A 25599-nucleotide genomic window follows, 5' to 3' on the forward strand; every position below is an offset into this window, starting at 1 on the left:
CCAGAGGAAGGAGTAAAGGGAAAAGAATCCTGCTGAGCGAGTAGTAATCAGTTGTTCACTGCAACTCCACTAGTTAAACCTGAAGGCAGTGATGCAGCTATAGCTAAAAGGTGAGCACTAAGAATCACATGCTCTCAGAAAGCAAATAAAATCACATGAGATGATCACTTCACCATGGTAATGTCAGAGCGAGAAGAGAGGCCAAAACTTAAATTTGGAAAACTCCAATATACATAGAGAACAGGAACCAGCTTAACAACAACAACAAAAAAAAAACCTTGAGAAAATTGTACTGGAGGTTTCAGCAAGTGATTTTTTTTTTTCAAATCTTTATTGGAGTATAACTGCTTTACAATGTTGTGTTAGTTTCTGCTGTACAACAAAGTGAATCAGCTATATTTATACATATATTTCTGTATCCCTCTCCCTCTTGAGCCTCGCTCCCGCCCACCCCCACCCCCCATCCCACCCCTCTCTGTCATCCCCAAGCATTTCAAGCATTAAGTTCATCTCCCTGTGTTATGCAGCTATCCCACTAGCCACCCATTTTATATTTGGTGGTGTATATATGTCAATGTTACTCTCTCACTTCCTCCCAGCTTCCCCTTCCCCTCCCCTGTCTTCAAGTCCCTTGCAGCAAGTGACTTAATGGGTAGAAAGGCAATAGTGTAACACACAGATTAAGATGGACATAAACTGAAAAGACAATACTGGCTTTAATAGAAGATCATCATTACTATAGAGGGTGGGTTAGTGAGAACAAAAATTAGACTGCAGGGATGTTAAGAATTAGGAGAGAGAGTGAAATAAAAATGTGGCTACAAACTACATAAAATGAAAATAAATGGAAAGTGCAATAAGGTCAAACAGAGCAGAGAGGAACAGATTAAGAAATCAGGGAAGGTGAAGAATATGTTAGAATGCTCATCACACTATATCCCCATTATCCTGTTTTATTCTTCAGAGCTCTTGTCAGCATCTGATATGACCTGACGAGACTTTTGTTTTCCTGTCTCTCTCCCACTAGAGTGCAGGTAAAAGTTCCTTTTTCATTCTCTGTCATATCCCCAAATCCTGGTATACAGTCTGCAGTCATATTCATTCAATGAATGAATAAACCAGGTGCCTCAGGAGTTGGAAAAACAGAGTAAACTTAAAATAAGAACTAAGATCTAACTGAAAACTCATCAGATCTTTTTAATGTAGTCTTTGTATCCATTATGTCTCTCTGCCTCCAAGCAAGTAAGGTAGGACCAATTCACAATTACAAGAGCTACTTAGGTATCCAGAATATATAAAGGACCCTTACAACTCAATAATAAAAAGACAACTCGATTTAAAAATGGGCAAAGATTTGGAGATACAGCACAGGGTTGAGCATTTGACTGCAAAATAAAAAAAGGGCAGAGATCTGAACACACATTCCTACAAAGAAGATGTTAAAACCTCCAATAAGATATGAAAAGATGTTCAACGTCATTAGTTATTAGGGAAATGCACATCAAAAATCACAAGGAGATACTACTTCACACCAGCTAGGATGGCTATAATAAAAAAGACAATAAAAAAGGTTGCAAATATGTGAAGAAACTGAAGCTCTCATACATTGGTAGTGAAAATGTAAAACAGTGCAGACACTTGGGAAAACAGTAGGGTGGCTTGTCAAAAAGTTAAATGTAGAGTAACCATATGACACAGCCATTCCACTACCAGGGAATATACCCAAGAAATGAAAACATACCTCCACAGAAAAACCTGTACACAAATGTTCACAGCAGCATTAAATCATAATAGCAAAATAGTGGAAACAATTCAAATGCCCAGTAAGTGATGAATGGATAAATTAGATGTTATAACCATACAGCAGAATATTATTTAGCAATAAAAAGGAATGGTACATGCTCCAGCATATATGACCCCTGAAAACATGCTAAGTGAAAGAAGCCAGTAACAAGACTATATGTTACATGATTCCATTTACATCAAATGTCCAAAACAGACAAATTTATATTAACAGTTAGATAACGGATTAATAGTTAGATTAGGTTAGTTTTTTCGTAGGGCTGGGGAGACAGGTAAAGTGGACTGCTAATGAGTGTGGGGTTTCTTTTGGAGGGAAAGGAAAACATTCTATAATTAGACTACAGCAATAATTACACAACCCTATGAATATGCTAAAAAAATTGTATTTTACACTTTAAACAGGTGAACTGTATGGTACATGAATTACGTTTCAATAAAGGTGGGAGTGGGAATTCCTTTGGTTTTTTTAAAAGAGCAAGTTTAAGAACCATCACACACAAATGTTCACTTGTTCTTTAAGTTCCTGCTTCTTCCCTCACTAGTGCCACAGAAGCCCCCCTCTACTCCACAAAATAGAAAAGGGGGGAGTAAAAGTAATGACTTCAGGAGAAAGCAACTCTACTCTGGCAATTATTTTGAAATCTATAACCCCTTGAGCCATCAGTGATTCATGAAAGTTTGTTTCCTGGTGGTCTCCACCATTTCCAAACCATACTGTTTATTAATTAAACGCATTTAATAAAGATACAGTTAGGTATACACCTGCATACAGCCTGAAAAAATTCTATAGGAAACCACTCTAACACTGTCTATAAAGCAACTACTTAGGCTATACCCTCTCCTGCTTAAAAAAAAAAAAAAAAAAACAAACAGTAGGGCCAGGTGTTGTTATTCTCTAATAACAGAAGATGAAAAAACACATGCCAACCAACAATCAGCTTCAGCTTTATAAGACTGTTTTAAGGGTAGGAAATGTAAGTCTGAACTGTCTCTTTACCCTCCACAGTTTAGGACTGGTGTCAATAAAAACAGTGGTAAGTGTGGGGGAGGGAAGCTTCTTGGCCAAACATCACAAAGCTATAACTTCTTCCAAACCCCAAACCTTACTTCCTGCAATTTATGTGAACAGATCACAGGCCACCCTCTTCAAACCAAATCATAACCCAAGCAAATAACACAGGATTCTATTTCTGGGTCTGTCATTAACTCACTGGATAATCCTGAAACTTCAGTCTCTCTATACTCAATAACTTTACCACAATTTCCGGTCTCAAAATCAAATCATGTGGTCTAATGAAGAATGTTTCCCCAATTTGTAGATTTACTTTTATGGAAAATCTGACAAAGGTATATGAAGTTAAATCACATTATATGTTTAAATCATCTTTAATGAATATACACGAAATATGAAAAATTCAAAAGACTGTTTACTCCAAAAATGTCGAACTCCTCCATTTTAAACTTTTAAAGGCATTCACTAAACAGAGAAAGTACTTTCAGAGGGCTGAAGGGTTTTGAGGCTTTAAATTTAAGCTCAGTTATATTTAGAAAACCAAGATGCCACCTCTCTGGATCCCATATCTTTATCTTGGGCATTTGATTCATGTGCTTTGCCTGGTATAATTCAAAGCAAGAGATCCTACCATATCTCTGAAATGTAAATTGAACATATCAGAACATATTGTCAGAGTAATGAGATGCTGTACTACAACTGAAAAGATGGGCAGCTATAGTCTTCACTGCTAGAGCTGTTTGACAAAATAAGAATTACCTGCCTGGTCCCCAAAGCCAGTCTACAAACCACTGCCAACTCTATAAGAATCATTTCTATCCCATTCCTGGAAATCCTGATTCAACAGTCTAGCGTGAAACCTAGGAAGTCTATTAATTACAAGTATCAGGTGATTCTTATGCACAGCTTAATTATTGGTTTAGGACAAAGATAGCAGAAAGGTTTCATATCATTTGCCAATTATACTTGATAGTAACTGCCTGAAGTGCTACACTGAGAAGGTCATGTCTAAAAACAAGAAATTAGTAGTTTGCCATGGACATGGTGATGGGGAAGTGGCAACAGGCAAGCCATATATTTGTCGTCTGTGATACAGACCACTGAATGGGCGTTTTTTTTTTTTTTTTAAAGAGGTTTTTGGGGTAAAAGAAGAGACCCAGAACTGGATTATTCACTTTTAACTGGCACAAGCTCTGTCTCTGGAAAGGTAGTAGACAGCAAGAATAGGCCCACTGGCATATGTGCCAAGACTCTTCAAAAGTAATTATTAAGCTTTCTAATATTATACAGAAAAAGAAAACAAGACTTTTGCTCTCAAAATGTCTATAACCTTGTTTGACAAATGAAAATGCTACATGATAATATAAATTTGGTCAAAAAAAAAAGATATTTGTGCCTTGATGAGTTCCACATTAGGTAAAGGTGGCAATTAGTGGAGCTTTGAGTGCCAGGCCCAAAACAGTATAGTTTGCATTGATTCAAAATGCAATCAACTGTAGGTTCCTGATCGGGACATAACTGAAGTAATGTAGTAAGAAGATTCCATAAGCAGCATTTTCCAGGAAAATAAATGGGAGGCTATATAATCAAGGCATGACCCATCCGAAGGTAAATAATCTCTTTCGTATTGTTTCTGTATGTACCTGTCTCTACCACTGGATTGCAGGCCTCCTAGTAGGCCAGGTACATGTCGAATTAACCTTTCTACCTCCCATAATGCCTAGCACATGCTTAGAACATAATAGTCCAATTGCTGAATTGCTGTAAATGCTATTTCAAAAGGAACAGTAAGAACGTGGTACAGAGACATGAAAGGTCAAAGAAGTGGAGAGAATGAAATTATGCCAAAATGTAAGGGGGGATCCGTGTCAGGCTAAACAAGAAAACAAACATAACTAAATGTAATGTGTAGACCTTGTCTTAATCTAGATTCAATTAAAAACCAACTGTAAAAAGACACAAACAAAAAAAAGACACAAACAATCAAGGACATTTTTATTATGAACCGGATATTTGATAACACTAATAGGAAATATTGTTAATTTTGTTAGCTACAATAATGGCATATGATTATGTAAGAGAATGCCTATATTTTTTAGAGATGCATACCGATATTTGTAGGGGTGAAAAGATGTCTATGATTTTCTTTAAAATACTTAAGCAAAAGAGAAAAAAGAACAGTTGAGGCATATATGGCAAACAGTTTAACAATTATTAAATCTGTAATGGGTATAGAGGGAGTCATTACATTTTATCTAGTTTTGAATGTACTCAGCAGTGCAGTTGGGCTTTTATGTTACTCCAGCATTGTACAATTAATTCTTTTTCTTTTCTTTCTCAGATTTCAGGAAGCTTAAGAATGACTAGTACTTCTGAGAAAACAGCCTAGACTCAAACAGGAAAAAAAACGGGCATCCATTTGTTAGTTCTACTAATAGGAAATCTCTCTGACTCTACTCAAAGAACTTCTTGTAAATTAACATGAGAACTGAATATGAGCCAAGACAGTGACTCAGCTGCTAAAAAGAAAATACAATCTTAGGGTTCATTAGAAGAATAGTATCCAGATCAAGGAGGGTAGCAGTCCCATTCACTCTTCACTGGTTAATTCACACTGGAGTATTGTGTTCTGTTTTGAGTGCCACATTTTAAGAACACTTATGAGCTAGAATGCTTGCAGGGAGGGATATCAGACTAGTGAGGGGTTTAGAAGCCAAATGTCAAGTGTAGAATGAAGAAAATGGGTGTGTTTAGCTTGGAGAACACTTTCCAGCCTTCCAAGTCACCTCTTCAATAGAGATCCCAGTGTAATATTTTCCAGAGGATTTCAAGAGCTGTTAATAGGCATTCTATAATCAAGTAAGTTTGAGTCAAGTACTTTTTTTCTAAGGGACTTCTCAAATCAAAGTGTTCAATATCCCAAAGCACTTTATGACCCTTCAAGAAGAAGTTCAGTATTTCCCAAATGTAACCGTCATTCATTCAGCAAATATTTCCTGAGCCCCTATTATTTGCCAGCACTCCTCCACACACTGAGAATACAACAATGAACATTTTCAACATCCTTGAGGACAGTCTGTGGAATAGCCAAGCTGGGCCTCTTGTTACTCCTCTAACTTGCATTGTTCTTCTTCATCTCTAGGTTTTTGATTACAAACTCAGCCTAGACTACCCCATCACTAATCTTAATTCAAACGTTATTGCTTCCAAGAAGCTTTCCTGATCATCATAAGCAAAACCACTCTTTTCAACAAACCCATGACTCTTTCTCTGTATCAGCTCTTTGAGAAGAAACTATGCCTCTTAATTACCTTTGGATCTCTCACAATACCCAGGACCATGTCTTACATGTGTAGGTACTGAAGAAATATTTGATGAATGAATAATCACATTCAAATATTTAAAGAGTTATCTTGTTAAAGAAGGAAAACTAGATCTCTAATGTTGCACAGAGGAGGGCTAGGAAAAAGGGATGAAGTTAAGCAGCAAATTTTGCCCCAATGAGAGCTAACAACAAGCAGGCTACCTTACTGCTATCAGTGACTACAGATGTTCTAAGAGTAGCCGAATTACTCTATATCAAGTGTTTTAGTGGGATATCTCACTGGCCTGAATAAAAGATTAACTCTTAAGATGTTAGGAACTACTATATGTCTATATATTATATATGTAGACATACATACATATATATTAGACAAAAGGTAACTTTTGATACAATATGTCAATATTAATATTCTTAAAATTAAGCTCAAATATGAGCTATCCTTTCATTTACTAGTACAGGTGATCCTTGAACAATGTGCAGTTAACCCAAGTATTATTTAGTTGCCCCTCCATATCTGCAGTTCCTCTGCATCTGTGGATTCAAATCATGGACCATGTAGTACTGTAGTAGTAACAATTGAAAAGGATCCATGCACAAGCGGACCTGTGCAGTTCAAACCCTTGTTGTTCAAGGATCAACAGTAAAGAGGATAAAAGACAAAAAAAGACACTGTCTCCGGCTTCCTAGGTGGCGCAGTGGTTAAGAATCCACCTGCCAATGCAGGGGACACGGGTTTGATCCCTGCTCCAGGAAGATCCTACATGCCTCGGAGCAACTAAGCCCATGAGCCACAACTACTGAGCCTGTGCTTTAGAGCTCGTGAGCCACAACTATTGAGCCCATGTGCTGCAACTACTGAAGCCCATGCACCTAGAGCCTGTGCTCTGCAACAAGAGAAGCCACGGCAATGAGGAGCCTGCGCACCACAATGAAAAGTAGCCCCCCACTCACCGCAACTAAAGAAAGCCCACGCACAGCAAAAAAGAGAGACCCAACACAGCCAATAAAAATAAATAAATGAATTTTTTAAAAAATATTCATTAAAAAAAAAAAACACTGTCTCCATCCTGGAAAAATCAACACAATGTTTCTTAATTATGCTCCCAAAGCAAATCTGACATAAATACAAATGTCTAGGTCACCTACCTCAATAAGCAATGCTCCTTAGATCAGGAAATTCTCTAGATCAATGATTTTCAATATTTTCCAGTCAGAAAAATAATTATGAAGCCATCAGCTCCTCTTAAAGCCATCTAACCACATGCCAAAAGCATTAAGTTCTTCAAACAAACAAGCTAGTCATGCTGTCTTTTTAGTTAAAAACTAGAAAAACAGATAAAATGGGTATCTCCATATGCCTAGGATATCTCTCTGATGTCTCTCCCAAACCAAAAGCTGTAGTCTTTGCTGGCAGGGACCCTACCAGTTACTTGTGTCCCCAGCATTTAGTACCGTGCCCAGGATATAATAGATGGTGAATAAATGAGCAAGTGAATGTGAGAAACTGAGCCCAATGTTCCTGGATGAAAATAAGTACCTTAAAGAATCACTAACAATTTGGTTTTTCTTATTAGAAATTTGCCAAGGAAATGAAAGCAGATGAGTAGATTCTTAAATCTAGTTTTCACTATAAGTCAGAGTGCTATGTTTAGGTCATTTATTGATAAGTAATTACTATATGTAAACCTAAGTTCTTGGGTGCTTCTGGGGGACTAAATTTATTGATCAGCAGAGCTAAATGACCTATTTCTAATGCAAAGAAAAGTTCGAAACACTTAATACACCCACAACTTAACCTATAAGATTATAATCAAATAATTTATCAAACTGACTTATTAACATAACTGCCTAAAAAGCAAAACACTTTGATAGCACCAAGTGTTTAAACTACTCTTCAAAAGTGCTGATTCACGTTTTTCCAAATTCTCATTTGAACCATAAAAATCATACATGTTTATTTTTTAGTTAAAAACTAGAAAACAGAAGACTAAAAATGATATATGCTCATTGTAAAGAACTTAGAAAATATAAATAGGTTCAAAAGAGAAAATAAAGACTACCCAATGTGATGCTTTCTTTCCCAGTCTTTTTTTTCTGTGGAGTTATAAGTTCTTTATATACTGTCACTCTTCCTATCCACAGGGCAAGAGACAATCTTCTCACTATGGCAGTAATCCCAGCACCCTCAGTAGAATCATGTTCCAGGTGCAATTTCTCAATCTCTAAATTTTATAGGTGTATACTTTCATAAAAAATAAGACCAAATCTGCTATTTAGTAATCCTTAAAAGTTTCCCTTCCAACTCCATCTCCTCCTTACCTCCAGGATTCACAAAGACAAAGAATGCAAGCTCAAGTACAAACACATCCAACTACTGGAAATGGACCCAAATTTAACAAAGAAAGAAGTTACTCCCAACAGTTTTATGTCCCCTAGTCTGACATTATTACAAGACAAGTTCTGCTCCAAGCAGCCTGGTCCTTTGGGGTTCTTATACTTTAATTTCTACCTCAAAAATCCAAGTATGTTCTTCTTAAGAAAAACCTTTTCAGCTTTCTACCAAAGAGTACAAGACTAGAGACAGAATGCAGGATCTAGGCTCCTGTCTCTGCTCTATTAAATAACTGAGTTACACTAAGTCAGTCTTAGCTTGTATCTCATTTTCTCCATTTGTCAGCAGGAATATTACTTGCCTTACCTATACCACAGGACTGCTGTGGGGCTCCAAACTCTAACAGATCAGAGAAACAGCTTTTCATAAAGTACTATTCAAGCTAAGGTGGAAATCTTTCCAACACACACATGCCCTAAAATAAACATAAAACATGACTTCCCCTGATACACAAAGATGCCATTTCTGATGGTGATTACTATCTATGTATACACATGACAATACCATCAACAGCTCCTTACACAGGGTAGACCTGTAAAGCATGTCAGATTCACAGACCCAACGACATTAGCAAAAACTGATGCCATGTATTATCTCCTGCCATGACAGTCTGCTCCATCTTCATTCAGCAGAGTCAACCTGCTCCTGACTGCAGTATATGTGACTGTTGTATCTATAATTAATTTCCCAAAGTTCTACAGCCAAGCCACAGAAACTTTTTAGTCCTTTTTAATAATTTAATGAGCACCCATATACGCACCAGCCAAAATCTAGGATCTTAAGAACTTTTTTCTACCATATTGCACCCCTGTCCCAATCCCATCTCTCCATAAGCAAACAGAATTTGAAATTGTTATTAATGAGTTCTAGCAGTCTTCCTCCCCTCATCCATTCTCTCACAAATCTATGTTTCACAGTAAAGCCAGGTATCAGCCATAGGAAAAAGCCAATACCAACTTCTGAAATCTTTAATAAGGTGACACTCGCACCGCACTTTACCAATCAATCAGAAGATCAATCTTATATCCCTGACACCACCATACCACTGGACAGGACTCTGTCTAGGTAGAATTCATTTACAAGTTTTAGCTTTGTACTCCAGGTAAAAACTTTAGCTAAAACTCAATCTACTGGGTAAAGTCTTCTTCAGACACAGGGTCATCCTAGGATAATCAATCAACTCTTCAATGGAATCCATGACATACATATTATTTGAAAATAATGAAAAAATAGCCAATGATAAAGTTTAAATGTTGGTGTCCCCCCAAAATCCTAACCCCCCAAAGACGATGATATTAGGAGGTGGGGTCTATGTGGGGTGATTAGGTCATAAGGGCAGAGCCTTCATGAATAGGATTAGCCTCTTATAAAAGATGCTCCAGGAGGGATCCCTTCCCCTTTCCATGATGTGAAGACATAGCAAGAAAGCGCCAGTTACGACCCAGGAAGGGTACCCTCACCAGAAGGTAATCGTGCTGGCACTTGGTCTTAGACTTTGCAGCCTCCATAACGGTAAGCAATAAATTTCTATTGTTTACCCAGTCTGTGGCATTTTGTTAAAGCAGCCCAAACAAAGTCAACACACCAGGTTTCTACAGACTCTCTCTAAAAACTTCCACCCAACGACTTTCCCCATCTCCAAATTGTTAGCATTCAACTCAGGAGAGTTTTCTGGACTACATTCTAACGATAGTTTCTCTTATTGAATCCCATAACATACTACTTTACCTGCTGATGATGGGAAATAAGTCAGACAGGGCAGTGTTAATGTAGGTCTGATTATACAAAAATGAAATCACTTTAGATTTACAGTAAAATTCTTAGAACCACCAGAGCAGTTTAGCAATTACTAGAAACTAAACTTAATGGTGCCAAAGTAAGAGTTCTTATTGAATATGGTCTTTTATCATGGTCATACTTACCCTATACTTTCTCCTGTTACAGTATTAAAGTTGGACACCATTTATGAGCCTCATTTGCTCTCCATTTCAGTTGTTTTGTTTCAACTCTATAGAAAAGTAATAACCACTTTGAAAGACATTTCATTCTCAGGTTATCAGTTGATATGTCAAGTAAAAGAGCAGCCGAAGGTACCTAACTACAAAAGATTACTTAAAATAAGTAGAATGCCATTGTTATAAATATAAGTACATCTGGTTCCATATAACAAAGCTATTTCCATATCCCAGCAGATGGCCCACAGTAATAATGCTTTGCTGATCTGGTTATAACAAATTCTATTAAATCCAAAATCCTGTATAGCAGATGCCTTTTCCAATTTCAGTATAAGTCAATCTCTTTAACCAAAACACTGTGCTTTGGTTCTTGTTATTTGTGCACTAAAATCCAGTTATGCCAATTAAGATGCTCAAATTTTCTGACGGTTGTTATAAAATGTCTCTGTGGTGTTTTCTGAGTTTTGGGGTGGAGGAGGTAGAGTACCTCCACCTAGGACTGAAAGGCTAACTGTTCAAAATGGAAAACAAAGATTCACAGTTAAAGGAAGACTAAGAAGAGCTTAAAGTAAGCTTTAGCTGTCCTAAACCAAGGTTTCTGAATAGTGGCAATGTGGAAAGCTAAGTGACTAACAAGGCTGACAGTGAAGAGCACTGAAAATAATGCGATTTCTGCTTTGAGAGGTTATTAGCAGGGATAAACAGAAAAAAAAATGTACCAGGATGCCTAAACATGTATCCCTGTACACTGAAGTGTTAGAAATATTTAAAAGAAATGTGGATGTAATGTCAATTTAATTTTGCTGTTTGTTTCCCCAAATACATTCAAAATCCAATCTTCATATTCTAGTCATACCCTTACTTGAAATATTACCCTCTATTAATTCATAACACAGTAACAGTACAGTGCAGTGATTAAGAGCCACTGAGTTCTGAAAATAAACTGCAGGGGTTCAAATCCTGGCTCTTTCCAGCCCTAGCTACATACTCTTAGGCAGGTTACTTAACCTCTCTGTGCCTATATCCTCATCTGCAAATTTCTGATAATAAAATCTACCTTTTAGAGTTGTTCTGAGGGTTACATGAATAATAAACGTAAAGCAGTTAGAACACTTTTGAGCCCACAGTAAGGCCTCAGAAAACGTTAGCTACTATTATCATCGCTACCACTATCATCATCCCATTAATCCCCAGGAAAGCTCTGAAAGAGAGGCAGAAATATGAAACGACTTATCTAAATCACAAACAAGGGACAAAATACAGTAAGAAAAAAACCTCATTTTAAGTCCTGAAGATTAAACATTAAAAGTTACTGATTCCCTAAGCAAGGGGATTTTCCAACCTCTTTAATTCTCCAGGAATTCACATGAGGCTCCTTTAAGTTAGAACAGCAGCAGAGAGAAGTGGAAATAGCAATGGACTTGCACTAAGATGATCTAATTGCTCTATCACTGACTTAAGTGTGCAATCTTGGGCAAGGCACCTAATCTAAACTTCAAATTACTCATCTTAAAAAACACTCTGCCTACATCACAGGGTTGCTGCATGACAGAAACAGATTACACATTAGAAAACATATGTAAACCATAAACACACCATATGAATGTTCAAGAACCACGTCGTACTCATCTTTATATCCCCAGTGCCTAGCAGAACACATAGCAGAGGTTATAATCTACAAGACAAAACGTGAGAGGGATGGAGCTGGGAGGGTGAGGATTAAAAATGAAGACAGGGAAGGATTTTTAAAAGAGTAAGAAATCCAAATGTCCATCAACTAAGTGGATAAATAAAAGGCAGTAGACCCTTACAATGGACTATTCAACAATAAAAAAGAATAACATACTGACACATACTACAAAAATGGATAACCCCTCAAACACTATACTAAGTAAAAAAAAGCCAGACACAAAAGACCATGTGTTGTATGATTCCACTTATACAAAATGCTCAAAATAGACAAATCTACAGAGATGGCAGTACATTAGTGGTTGCCTAGGACTGGGGATTGAGAGGGAAATGGAGAGTGACTGCTAATGGATACAGACTTTCTCTTTGGGGATGATGACTGTGGTGATGGCTGCACAATTTGATAAATATACTAAAAAACCATTGAGCTGTACACTTTAAATGGGTGAATTGTATAGTATGTGAATCATATCTCAAGAAAACTGTTTAAGTCTGAGAGAAACAAAGTATACAATCACTGGCTTTAGAACACAAGTTTGTTTCTTTTTCAAAGAAAAAAGGAGCTTTCTGATATTTGAGTAGCTCTGACATGTGGACAAGAATGGGACTGGAGGGAGCATTAGGAGAAAATACTAAGAATTACCACACCAAACCATAACATCTCTACAAAGCCTGCTGTGGAAAACAAATCTAGCATCTCTTCTTATTGTTCCTTTCAAAATTCCAAGGTTACAAATCACCCCCTGGTCCTAGTTTAAGTATTTTCATCACGATCATTGTTTCTGAACATTGAGACTGCATCTGATGCTGTCTTCTACACTACCCTTCCTATCCTTGGCTTCCACGGTGAACTTCCTGGTTCTTCTCAGAATGCTTTACCTATTAGCCTATAATGCCACCCACAGTTCCAAACCTCAAAGCTCTTTCACCATCATGCTACTTAACCTCCCAAAGCACATCTACTCACATGTTTTTTTTACTACCAAATACAGCCCTGGTCAGTGCACAATCTACATTTCATCTCTGGTCATCTTATAGTGATCTACCACAGGATTACTCTACTCAAATCTTGATAATCTTCACTAAGGTTGGGAAGCAGTGGTATAGCTCAACCAAAAGAATTCCTATACATTTTTTTCCTTTGAATAGATCTGTTTTTCTAATTGTTTTGCTTAGAGTAATACTAAACTAGCCTGCATTTCCAGAGCCAAACCAGCAAGGGGAAAAGGCTATCAGCAGTTGCAGGAGACTAGCCTTTTACCGAAAAATTGAGTATACAATCTAAGTGTTGACTATAACCCACCCTAGCTCATCTATCCTCACAGTGATACTTTGCTAATTTCTCACCATTATCAGCCATTCTCCCAGTATTCTAGGCTTTAATCTTTTAATGTTTAATTTGCTCTCTTCCCTTGGCACACATTCAATCATCACTAAGTTCACATTAATTTTTACTCAAACATACATCCTCTTATATATTCTATACACTCTTTCATAGGACAGTATAATTTAAAGATTAAATGCATAAGCTCAAAGGCAAGACTGCCTGGGTTCAAATCCTGGCTCTGCTGCTTACTTTCTATAGGATTTAGGGCAAGTTACTTAACCTTTCTGTACCTCACTTTCTTCATAAGAATAGTAAGACCTTATTATGAAGATTTTATGAGTTAAATACATGTAAATAGCTTAGAATATTGTGCTGGCAAACAGTTCACCATAAATGCTAGCTATTCTTTTACTCCAAACATCACCATTTTATTTCAGACCCTCATTATCTTATTCCTAAAATTCTCCAAGAGCCTTCTAGTCAGTCTCCCTATTCCAGGACACTCAACTAATTATGAAAACCTTCCTCAGGAACAATATGCATCATCTGATTCCCAATCTTTAGAACCCACAGTGGTACCCCATCAAATTAAACCCTATATCCTTAATAAGGTCCTCCACCAATACCCACTCACCAAGTCTAAACTCATTTATTATTATTATTCACTAATACAGAGTCTCTATGCCAGTGAAGCTGCTCAATATCTTTTGTACATTGCCACGTCTATGCCTTTGCAAATCCCCTTCACTCTCCTAGAATACATCTCTTGCCCTCTGAAAATTCCAATTTTTCCAAATCTCACTTTTACCTTTGACTTTGGCTGCACTGTTATCCCAACCAGGATCATGATGTTGCTTGCAATTGTGAATGATGCATGTTACATGTTGTTCCCCCAACAGAAGTGTGAAGAGACCACATATTTTATTCCTTGTGTTTCTTCATACAGACTACTTCACACATAGCACAGTATTTTGCAGAAGTACACAAATGCTGACTGACTTACTAAATAAATATGTATCAGAACAACATTCTCTATTTTCCACTGCCCCACCCATACTTAGAACGGTGAGGGCGGACAGAATCTGTATTTAAATATTTTTATTTCACATACATAGAAGGAGACTATACTAACAATTGTACCAGATAAAAGAAACAAACAAACATACACACAAAGAGAATGCACATGTGAAAAGCAAATCAAGAAAAAGTGAGAATTCTGGCCATTTTGCAATCTAAAAAGTGACTTCAAAATATGAAGACTTTTCATTTCACCCAAACTAATGAACCAAAAAGAGCCAAAATAAGCATGTCCTGACCCCATTCAAACAAATACCTAATAAAAGCATGAGGAAGCCCCCACTATCGTCAGCAGCACAAAACCAAGATGATTTACCTTAACTCCAAGAAACACAAAAACAGGTATCTAAAAAACTAAAAAAATTCAATCACATCTCTAGATGCTACCCAAATAGAAAAATGGAGACGAGTTATTGTTTGTCTATAAATATCTGCTAAAGTCTAGTAGGAATAAGAGGCTTCTCTCATTGCTACCATGGCCTGTTCCCTGTTGAGGGAGCAACCTGTGGTCACAAAAGAGCACAACACAGGAAGATGGAAACCTTAACCTGGAAGAGACATAAAGGAAAGAAACTACTCAAAACACGTTACAAAAACAGTTTCAAAAAACAGAGAATGCGATGATACTCAATAGAAAGAGAGGAAGGGCAAAATAAAAGGGCTCCCACGAAATGAGTGACTCAGTGAAACTATCTAGTGCTGCCTTGCAAATAAGGAGCTATGCATGTAACACTTCCATGACATGCACGCCTGTTTCACTGGCAAACAAAATAGAAGGAAAAAATAAAGTAAATGTCAGGAAAAGTCAAGGAAAATGCCCACCAATCTCTAATCCCTGGCCAGCCCAACTCAGCTCATTCACGAATCCAACTAGGAACAACAGAGACGTGGATTGCACAACACAGGAAAGAAAAACCTTCGCCAATCATACGCATAAAAAGTAGAACGGAGAAGTGAAAACTATACATCTCAATGCATCAGCAGCTAGAGCTCACTATTCTCTCTTTAGGATTAAACGGTAGAGAAAAGAACGAGAGCAGCTAAAGGAAAAAGAGGAAAGATGTCAATGAAACTAAGTCCCCTACTGGTCTGAATTTCAGAGAGTACAAGTCTTGCTTCTTCCAGTTGACCAACAGTCGGTCTCGGCGAAGCAAATGACCCTAACACCTTCCACGCCACCCGGAGGACATCACAGAGGAAAAACCACCCCGCTTTGACCTCCCTCCTCACCAGCTGCAAAAAATGGAGGGGGTTGGGGGGGAGACACCCTAACACGTGGGCAGGATGCAACACACACAGGACAGCAACACGTCCGCATGGAACGGCTGCCTCTGCCCAATGCCGGTAAAGGACACGGCGACAGGATGGGTGGGAACGCAGGGAACGCGGGCTCCCCGCACGGGCCTCCTCACCCCGAAGGGCACCCCCGACGCAAGAGGTACTGGCCGCCTCGCCGGCCTAAAAGCACCCCGGAGCTTGAAAGGAAGAAGCTGCATCGTGCCGGGGAAGGGGGCTAGCCCAGGCCAGAGGCAGGTCACGGAGAGAAGACGACGGCCACTGTCCTCGCTCTCGACGCCCCCGGGAACCCAGTCTGGCTCCCCCGGGGCCCGCCTGGGGGAGGGGCGGGAGGCGCGGAGGCGCAGAGCCGCCGCTTCCCGGCTGAGGGGCAGCAGCAGCTGAGAAGCGCCGCGGGGGAGGGAGGGACCCAGCCCTCGCCGCCCGCCAGGCCTCAGCCTGGGCCCGGGCCCCCTGCCCCGCCCGCCGCCCGCCCCGCGACGCGGCCGCGGCTGAGAGAAGGGAGAGGGCGTCTCGCGGAGGGCAGCCCCTGCCTCCGTCCCGGGAGATGCCCCGGCCCCGCCTCCTCGCCCGCCGCCCCGGCCCGACCGCCCCGGCGGCGAACTCTCACCTCAGGCTGCGCAGGCCGGGACGGCCCGGCCGAGCCCCCGGCCGCTGTGTGCGTCTCCGCCCCCCGGGAAACGTCCCAACGGCGCCTGGTGCGAGCGGCCGAGGCCCGGAGCAGCGCCGAGAGCGGCAGCAGCGGGAGCAGCCAACATCCGGGGCCGCGCACCCGGAACTACTTCCCGACCCGCTCCCCCTCCCGATCGCCCGCCCCCGCCGCCACCACCCCCCGCCTCCCGCGACGTCGCTGCGCCACCGGCACGGCGTCGGCGGCGTCACGGCCCCTCCGCGGTCACGGCCGCGGCGACGCGCGCGGGATCCCTCCGCTGGAACAAGTAGTGCCCGGGGACGGCGGCGACCCTGCTTCCACGCAGCGGTATCAGTCAGCCGCCAGCAGCTCCGTGCGACTTGGAGAGGCGGGTATCTCTGCCCCTCAGAGAGGCGGCCGGGGAGTCAGGGCAGCGGGGTCGACTCTTTAGTTGAGGACAGCAGGGACCTCCGCCTGGGACCCTGCCCAGGGATTCCTGGGCCCCGTGTCCCAGGAGAATGGCGCCTTGTGACCGCACCCCTCCAAGCCCCCTCCACCTCACCTTAGCGACGGGCACCTTAGCCTCTCCGGAAGACCGGGCACCACGGATTCTACGGCCCCCACAAAGGCACCTTGGACCTTCAGGACACCTCTCCTTCCAGAACGTCACAAGTCCCGGGTTCTAGACCCATCTCTGCCGAGGCCTCTCCCGTGTCTAGCCTTGGTTTCCTTCTCCTTAAAACAAAGGATTTGTCACTCTAAAAGCAGTTCTGATTCTAAAGCTGCTGCCCGGGTTACGGTCCTTCTATCAACAGGTGGAGCGCTTAAAAGGGTAGTTGGGTGACTTGTGAACTTTGGAATTTACTTCTACGTCAGTCTTCACTGATTCTTTAAAGTATCAGCACTGCGAATCTGCCCTGTAATTTCACATTTAATTACATTCATACATATTTGCTGTTGCTTCTTTCGCATTAGTCACATATAGCACCAAGCATGCTTTTGAACTCACAGTAGGTTCTCCATATTTGGAAACTCAGATAATTTGTTAGATGAATACTAGGTTGATTGAATGAGATGGAAAGGCCTGAGTGAATTGAGCTTGGGAACCTCTTTCGGTGTAGTCTCATAGGGATCAGATATAGACCTCCTCTTCTATTCACTTTACCTCCGGTAAAGAGCTGAGTACCCAGTTGCTTCAGCAAACACTGAACACCTGCCATTTGCCCAGCATTTCTAGGCCCTGGGAATTCAAAGTACTCCTACATTCCTTTTCCACATAAGACTCCAGCAAGATTCTGAAGATTAAAAGATTCACTTGGGACTTCCCTGGTGGCACAGTAGTTAAGAATCCACCTGCCAATGCAGGCTACAGGGGTTCAAGCCCTGGTCTGGGAAGATCCCACGTGCCTCTGAGCAGCTAAGCCCCTGTGCCACAACTACTGAGGCTGCGCTCTAGAGCCCTCGGAGCCACAATTACTGAAGCCCATGCGCCTAAGGCCCGTGCTCTGCAGCAAGAGAAGCCACCACAATGAGAGGCCCGTGCACCACAAGGAAGAGTACCCCTGCTCTAGGTAACCACCCCCCACCAGTAACCACCACCCTGGCACCCAGAGAAAGCCCAGGAGCAGCAATGAAGACCCAAGGCAGCCAATCAATCAATATTTTTTTTAAAAAAACTGCCACAACTCAAAAAAAAAAAAAAAAGATTCATTCGCTCATTCATCCAGAAAATATTTGCCAATCACTACTAAGGTTGTCAGACCCTATTTTAGTGTTTGGGTTGGATCAGTGGGGGGGGGGGGCGGAGTGGGAATTCCCCTCCCTCTTGGCACTCTCATCTAAGTATGGAGAGAAAGATGATAAACGTAACAAGAAAAGAATTTGGTATGAGAGGAAGTTTTTAGTGCTATGGGGAAAAAGAAATAGACCAGGGTAAGAGATAGGAGGAAAACTGGAGGAGGGAGGAGTGCGGTTTTTTTGTCTGTTTTCTTGCTTTGTTTTTCAGCAACTATTTCTTCATTGACAATGTGTTCATTTACTTTAACTGAACCTCTGTCAGGTGCTGGAGCTTCAGTGGAGAATAAGCCAAGGTTCTGCAGCTAGTAGAGACCCCATGCCAGGTGCTTTCACTTGCCCTCTCATTCAGTGCTTTCACCAGGTCCCTAAGATAGAACACCTGCATTCATCTTTACAGCTGATGAAATTGAAGCTGAGAAGGGTTAAAAACTTGAGCTGGGACTCAAACCCAATGTCTCCTGAGTCCAACTCCCTTTGCAGCTTCTCCTCAGCTGAGAACTCCTATTTTTCTGTTTCAATACACCTCACCTCCTCACCTCTTTTGTCAAGTAAACTCATGCATTAAAATAGGTGAATGGCCTTAGGTCTGCATTGGAGCCAAAGGAAGGGAGGAAGGAAAATATTTAGAGGAAAAGAGGGGGGAGTTATCAAAAAATCGACACTTGTAGAGTAAGGTAATAGGGGTAGCATAGAAGGCTTAGTGGAAGAGAAATGAAGGTTGATTCCTAACAGCTTACTCCAATTCCAGTTTTACAGAATGGGATTTTAGATAGAGCCATCAGGGAGAGCCCAATTCATAAGGTGACTTTAATGAGAAACTTGAAAGAGTTGAGGGAGTGAGCCATACATTATATGGGAAAGAGTGTCCCAGGCAGAAGGAACAGCTAGTGGAAAGGTCATGAAGTGAAAGTATTCCTGGAAGTGTTAGAAATAGTGGAGGCTAGGACACCTGGAGCCGGGTAAGTAAATGAGAGATGAATGGGAGATAAGGTCAGAGATGGAGTCTTGTAGGCCATTGTAAGGATCTTGGCTGAAATGGAACCACTACAGGGCTTTGAGCAGAGGAGTGATATGATCTGATTCATGCTCTCAGAGGATCAGCCTGGCTCTGTGCTAAGAGTAGATGGTGAGTGGACATTGGTGGAAGCATTAGTCAGGTACAGGATGATGGTCCAAACCAGGCTGGTACCAGCCAGTAGGATAAATAAGATACAGTCTCTATACTTTAAGGACTCACAGTCTAGTGGGAAGCAAATAAATAATTACAATACACTGTGATAAGGGAAAGAGTATCCTGAAGAAGACGCCACCCGCTTTCCTGACAGAGGGTAGAAGTTCCCCATTCTACCAAGTTGCCAAGGGAAATGGAAGTTCCTGGTTCTTTGTTGGGCCACTGGGTGGATTCTTGATAACATTTGTCTTCTTCCCACCCCTTCAGGCCTCAAAGCCCACTACCGCCTGAGTGGTGCTATAAGCAGAAGGGTACTAAAGGACAGTCTAGGTCACGCATTTAAGAGATGGGCAGAACTGAGATTATCCCTATTTGTCAGAAGAGAAACTGAGGCCAACTGTCACTAGGTTTTAACCTGAGACTGGGAATCAAGGTCATCAAAGTCCCAAACCAGGAATCTCTCTGAGCCACTTGAGTGGAGTCAGCCAGATGATGGGGCAAAAGAGTAGAAAGACATTTCTGGATAGCTGCCAGAATGGGGTTGGGGGCTTGGGAACCAGCAGCCTTTGAGAATGAGAGAATCACAAGCCCCAGAATGTCAAAAGCTGAGGAGCACCCCATCCCCTACCCCCTCCCCTCCAAAAAAGTTGTAAGTGCCATCGTAGCAGGAGGGATTCTGGAACAGTGGGGGTGGGGTTGAGGGGTGGGAAGGAAAAGCTTAAAGCTCAGATTGAGAAGACAGACTTGGGTTCAGTCTCATGTTTTACATCTTATTTCCTATGTGCCTACATCAAATTATTTAGTTTCTTAGTCTCTGTTTCCTCCTATTAAATAGGAGAAATGATCATAGCTACAAAGCAAAGAGCTTATGCACAGGCTGCCATAAAAATGGCCCCCAAAGACAGTTACTATTATGTACAAGGTCGCGTGTCAGCACAGAAAGAGTAGGTCATAATCTTGGGAGGTGAGAGTGGTCTGGGAGGGAGAGTGTGGAGCAGGAGAGCCCTTAATGAGAAAATGGTATCCAACTCAGGGGACAGATCCTTAAGAGAAATGAGATAGAGGTTTTATTGTTTTGTATTGTTTGCAGTCTTTTCCCAGCCTCACCTAGATTCTAAATTCCCTAGAAGAAACACGGTCCCAAACTGGACAGGAATAGCCCTGCAAAACTTTGATTCAGCACTGGCAGCGTGTCACAAGCAGGGTGTTCAACACTTCACGTGACCCACAGCCACTGAGACAAATGAGGCTTTACCTGATCCTTTCTCCCTCTTTATTTATTGTAAAGGGAAAGCAGAAAATAAGAAATGAATTTAAGGAGACTTCCCTGGTGGTGCAGTGATTGGGAGTCCGCCTGCCAGTGCAGGGGACACGGGTTCGAGCCCTGGTTTGAGAGGATCCCACATGTTGTGGAGCAGCTAGGCCCGTGTGCCGTGACTGCTGAGCCTGAACCCTGGAGCCCATGGGCCACAACTGCTGAGCCCTCGTGCCGCAACTGTTGAGGCCCACGCGCCTAGAACCTGTGCCTCACAGCGGGAGAGGCCACCAAAATGAGAAGCCCCCACACCACAACAAAGAGTAGCCCCTGCTCTCCACAACTAGAGAAAGCCCGCGCACAGCAACAGAGACCCAATGCACCCAAAAATAAAAATTAAAATAAAATAAGAAATGAATTTAAAATGAGCCAAGACCTGCAAAGGCGAGAGTGAAAAACATGAGAGAGCCCTTCCCATCATTCCCAGCCCTGGAGGAGCCTTCCAGATTCTCTGGATATGTTTATATAATACTTTATATTTCATATATTAGATTTTTTAAAAGCTATACACAGGCCACTGGGAAGCTCTCAGAACCACTAACTGCTATTTAATGACGATACTGGGTATTAAGTGTTGGTCACTATGCATATTTAAATAACATTCAATAATCATTTATCAAGCAACTACTCTATACCAGGTATTGGGCTAAACACTAGGGAGTCCAAAGGGGATAAATAAATTCCCTACCTTCAGTGGGCTCCTGGGCTTCTGGAGAAACAGACATGTCAACAGTTAATGCCAGTGCAATATGTAGAGATGTGTACTTGTGCCATGGGAACAAAGAAAAAGCAAGGCTTAATTCTGTCTTAAATCAATCCATTCTGATTGGCGGGGGATGGGGCACCAAAGAAAGCTTAACTCTTAAAGGTAAGGTTAAGGCTAAGTCTGACTAAATAAGTAGGAGTTTACCACAGACTCAGAAGCAGGGCTGGGAGTAAAGAAAGAAAATTTGGGATAGAGGAGGAAAGCTCATGCAAAGTCAAAGAGGTTGGGTGGATACGAGAAAAGTAGAGGCCACAGAAATTAGTCTTATAAGTGGTCATTAAACACTAGTAGATGATGAAAAGAACGAACTCATGAATCTAGACCATATCGCTCTACATAACCATCCAAAAACTGAGTTCCTACCCTCTAGGAGCTTGGTGTTAACCTCAGATTTTATCAGTAAGGCAAAATGTGATCCTTCCCACTCTACTACTTAATCATTCTCACAAGAAAGGAGTAACGTAGACTACTTCTTCCCATTAGAAGGCAGAAGCCTAAACCTTTTTTCATAGTTCTGGCAATGAATTTGCACTAGTGCACTCATACCATACCACCTATCCATCTTCCTTGTAACCACCTGGCTCAAATCTTGGCTCACCTCCACTCTCAGAATCAACCGAGCTAATTAAAAGCATAATGAAAGACACAAGGGCACGGAGACAGCTGAACAAACACGAACAAATGCATAGATTAAATAAAGTACTTACATTATGTACCAGCAATGATGAAGATGAAACCTGGGTGGTGCTAGGGTGAGTCAGAAGCTGTTCACGTAGAGTGGGAGCAGAGGAAATCTCTCCTCTTCCAGTGAGTTAGCAGCATCTTTTGGAATCAAGAATGAAAGGAACCTGGTGAGTAGGAAAGAGCAGCCGGGATTTGCAACCCAAAGGATCCTGAAACTCTGGGTACCAACATGATATTTAAGAAGCAATTATTCGATTTCAAGTTGTGAACTTACTTACCTACTCCATGCCTAATGGGCCGAATAAGAATGATCAAGAAACCCCAATGTGGTGGGGAGTGGCTAATATTTATGGAGTGTTTCTTGTGTGATTAGGAACATGATAGATCTTTTGCAAACGTTTTCACTTAATCCTTAGAGCAAAACTATGCGGTGGTCACCCCCATTTCTAAAGAAGGGGAGAACAGAGGCTCAATGGTTTGAAAGTGGTATAGGGTGAGGATTTGAACCCAGAACTGTGGCTCTAAGCTCACCTTCAAAGATCCTCTAAAACATTGGTTTATATTAACATGAGAATTGTAACCCCTGGGTGCTAGCCACTGCAAGAGGATGTGTTTACATCCAAGTACCACTTCAGGAGACCTTTCCAACCGTGTTAGAGACACAGCTAAGGTTGGAACCTCTACACGCAAAGTCCCAAAGAATTCTCTTCATTTTTCCTATAGACGCAAACACAGTCCAAATAGTCTTTGCAGCATGAGGGGGCAGAAGGCTGAAAATCTGTTTGCTTTTGCAAACAAGAAAGGGTAAAGAGACCAGATTATTGTTCCCAAACATTTCCTGTGCCTCTCGTGGGGTGGATTGTACTTCTGCCACTCTCTCGACAGCAGGCTTGGTTATATGACTTGCATTAGTCCATGAAATGTGAGTGGCTGGATGAGCCACCTCCAGGTGGAAGCTTTGAGTCAACCTGGAAGCTTTGAGTCAGAGCACTTTCCTGCTGCCCTGATGACCAGCAACATTCAGGATAAAGGCTGATCCATCTGCCTCTGGCCCAGAGTGAAGACAATGTGCAGCAAAGCTGACCTGGGAAGGACCCACAGCGTAAGTGAGAAAAACAACTTTTGCTGATTGGGCCACTGAGTATTGGGAGGTGCTCCCATAGCACAACAAAGCCTATCCTGACTAATGCAGACCCTTACTGATTTTTTTTTTCTTTTGCTGATCCAAATTTCTGGTGTCATTCCCAGGTCAAAGAGATTGCTTGGGAATTGTAATAAAATATAGGAAATTGGATGATTGATAAAATGGAATGAAAGGCTTTAAAATAGAGGATTTGAAACTCAACCCTGATCTGTAGGCTCAAACAAGCCTTTATAAGATAAGTTCCATGCACCATGTCATGTCCCAGAGGAAGTTACAAAGAAGGTTAAGATACAGTCCATGTTCTTGAGGCAAGGGCTACCCCATTCATTTTGGAATCTAGCACCATCCTGGGTACCTGGCACCCACTAGGCACTCAATACATTTTTATAAAATTTTTTTAAAACCATTGCTACGGAATGATCTGGAACCATAACTCAGGTCTCCTAACTCCCCACAAAGGCCCTTCCTGTGTTGTGGTGTATTGCCCACTTAGGTTAAGGGATCTTGGAGGGAGGGGAAGGCTATGGTAATATTGTTAGCCTATTTTTATACAATACAAGTTATATGTACCTCATTTATATGAAATGCCACATAAGTGAAAAATAGCTGGAACATTAGGATCTGAAGGGCTGGAGCTTGTAGGCAGTCAGTAAAGGCACACAAATCTTCCTAAGGAAATTACAAAGAGTAGAAAACCTTGAAGAAGAGCCTAGAGGACTTGGCAAGGAGGAATCTAGCTTGAAGTGCGCTGTGGATCAAGTTTTTTAATGGGCCAGATTAAGAGAATATGCAGATGAAGGTTAAAATCAGGCAAACAAAGGAGCAGGGCCCCAAGGCCTCTGCAAGGAGTACAGGGCAGTAATTGGAAAACCTTTCATGAAACATCCTTGAAGCAAGCATTGAAGAAAGTCCTGCAAATGAATTAGGACTGCCCAGATCTGTAAACCAAAACCAGGAAGAGTTTCAACTGTTATTACCACTCACTTAAACAGTTAAGATACTGCAAATATGACATGCATCTAATTCCAAAGTATAACAGCATTGGCATAATTAGTATATTCAAAGGACTAACACAAAGCAGAGAGATGAAAGTGATCCAGTGAACCTGTGGGGTTAACCTTAATAGGTTAATCAAACTGAATAACATGTGCAGAAACATTCTTTTTTTTTTTTTTTTTTAGGCCAGGAGATTACATTGAGTATAAAATAACAGAAATTCTTGCAACTGAAATATTTAAGACGAACTGGCATGATGTCTAAGACTTGCTTTGAAATACTCCGGGGGAAAAAACATGTGTGGGAGACCTATGAAACAAGACAGGCAAAATCTTGATGTCTATAGGGATTCAAAGATGGGAACAATGGCTTCGGTCAAGAACAAGAAGTAGAAAAAGGAAGTAATATTTTGCCTTACTAAATACCCATAATGATCCTAAAAGTTGGAGATTGTTGTCCCCATTTTAGAGGCAAGAAAACTGAGATCACATTGCTAGTGAACAGCAATGTAAAGACTTGACCCTCAATCCTATGACTTCCAACTCTTTCCTTTTGCTAATATTCTACACTGATTGTCCAAATATATTTTCTCAGATTGTGATACTTTAATGGAAAAGGAGAAGAGTTGTTCTTCTATGTGATGGAAACATTTATAATTCCTGTATCTTCTACTTCTCCTTATAGGTTCTCATCTCCACTTTTGAGCAACTCTTTTGAATACTTCTTGACTCAGGAAGTTGTTTTAATTTCACTTAATCTAAATTCATGCTCTACCTGTATCTTGCTCCCACAATTCAGCATAGTAAAAGGAATGTGGAATGCTTCTTTTCATAATGATTCTCAAAGCAAGAGCTGAAAAAAGGCCTGCATGCACACGCACGCACACACAAACACAAAGCTTATGTTCAAGTACCTAAGTACAGTTTTCCTTTTTAACCATTTAGCAGTTAATTTATGGCCTCCGTGCCCACGCCCCCCATCTGATCTCTTTTTCTGCCATGTTGAGTATAGCCAAGCTTAGTCCTTCTAGTGGGGTTTCTTGCTCCTTGTTACCTTGAAATATGTCATCCTTGTGCCAGATCAAATTGAATCTGGATTTGATCTGTTTCTAAAACGAAGTTTGCTCAAAATGCTGATGAGATGGCTATCCATTCATTCAGTAAACATGTATTAAATGCAACTCTAGGCTGGGTACTGTGCTCAGGGCTTAGAGTACAAA

At 41.2% G+C, this 25599-nt stretch overlaps 2 protein-coding genes across 4 annotated transcripts in view; one reads left to right on the plus strand and one right to left on the minus strand.

Annotated features, from left to right (window-relative positions):
• FOXJ3 (forkhead box J3) overlaps positions 1 to 16649 on the minus strand; it is a 137222-nt gene extending 120573 nt beyond the window's left edge. For all 3 annotated transcript variants that reach the window (XM_057707334.1, XM_057707314.1, XM_057707324.1), the window contains exon 1: positions 16487 to 16649. The gene's annotated coding sequence lies outside the window, so the exon portion shown is untranslated. The remainder of the gene's footprint in view (positions 1 to 16486) is intronic.
• Positions 15897 to 16958, plus strand: LOC130856888 (basic salivary proline-rich protein 2-like). The gene is made up of 2 exons (XM_057741930.1): positions 15897 to 16077; positions 16171 to 16958. Exons 1-2 carry the CDS (start codon positions 15897 to 15899, stop codon positions 16956 to 16958), a joined length of 969 nt encoding a protein of 322 aa, XP_057597913.1.
• Positions 16959 to 25599: the final 8641 nt, after the last annotated feature.

This window comes from Hippopotamus amphibius, chromosome 1 (assembly GCF_030028045.1).
Source record: "Hippopotamus amphibius kiboko isolate mHipAmp2 chromosome 1, mHipAmp2.hap2, whole genome shotgun sequence".
Classification (NCBI taxonomy): Eukaryota; Metazoa; Chordata; class Mammalia; order Artiodactyla; family Hippopotamidae; genus Hippopotamus; species Hippopotamus amphibius.

Bases quoted from the DNA above. Each gene is read 5' to 3' on its own strand.
- LOC130856888 (XM_057741930.1), top strand. From the start codon at position 15,897: ATGGAACGGCTGCCTCTGCCCAATGCCGGTAAAGGACACGGCGACAGG. The intron at 16,078-16,170 runs GTGCCGGGGAAG...CCGGGAACCCAG, and splicing joins TGAAAGGAAGAAGCTGCATC to TCTGGCTCCCCCGGGGCCCG.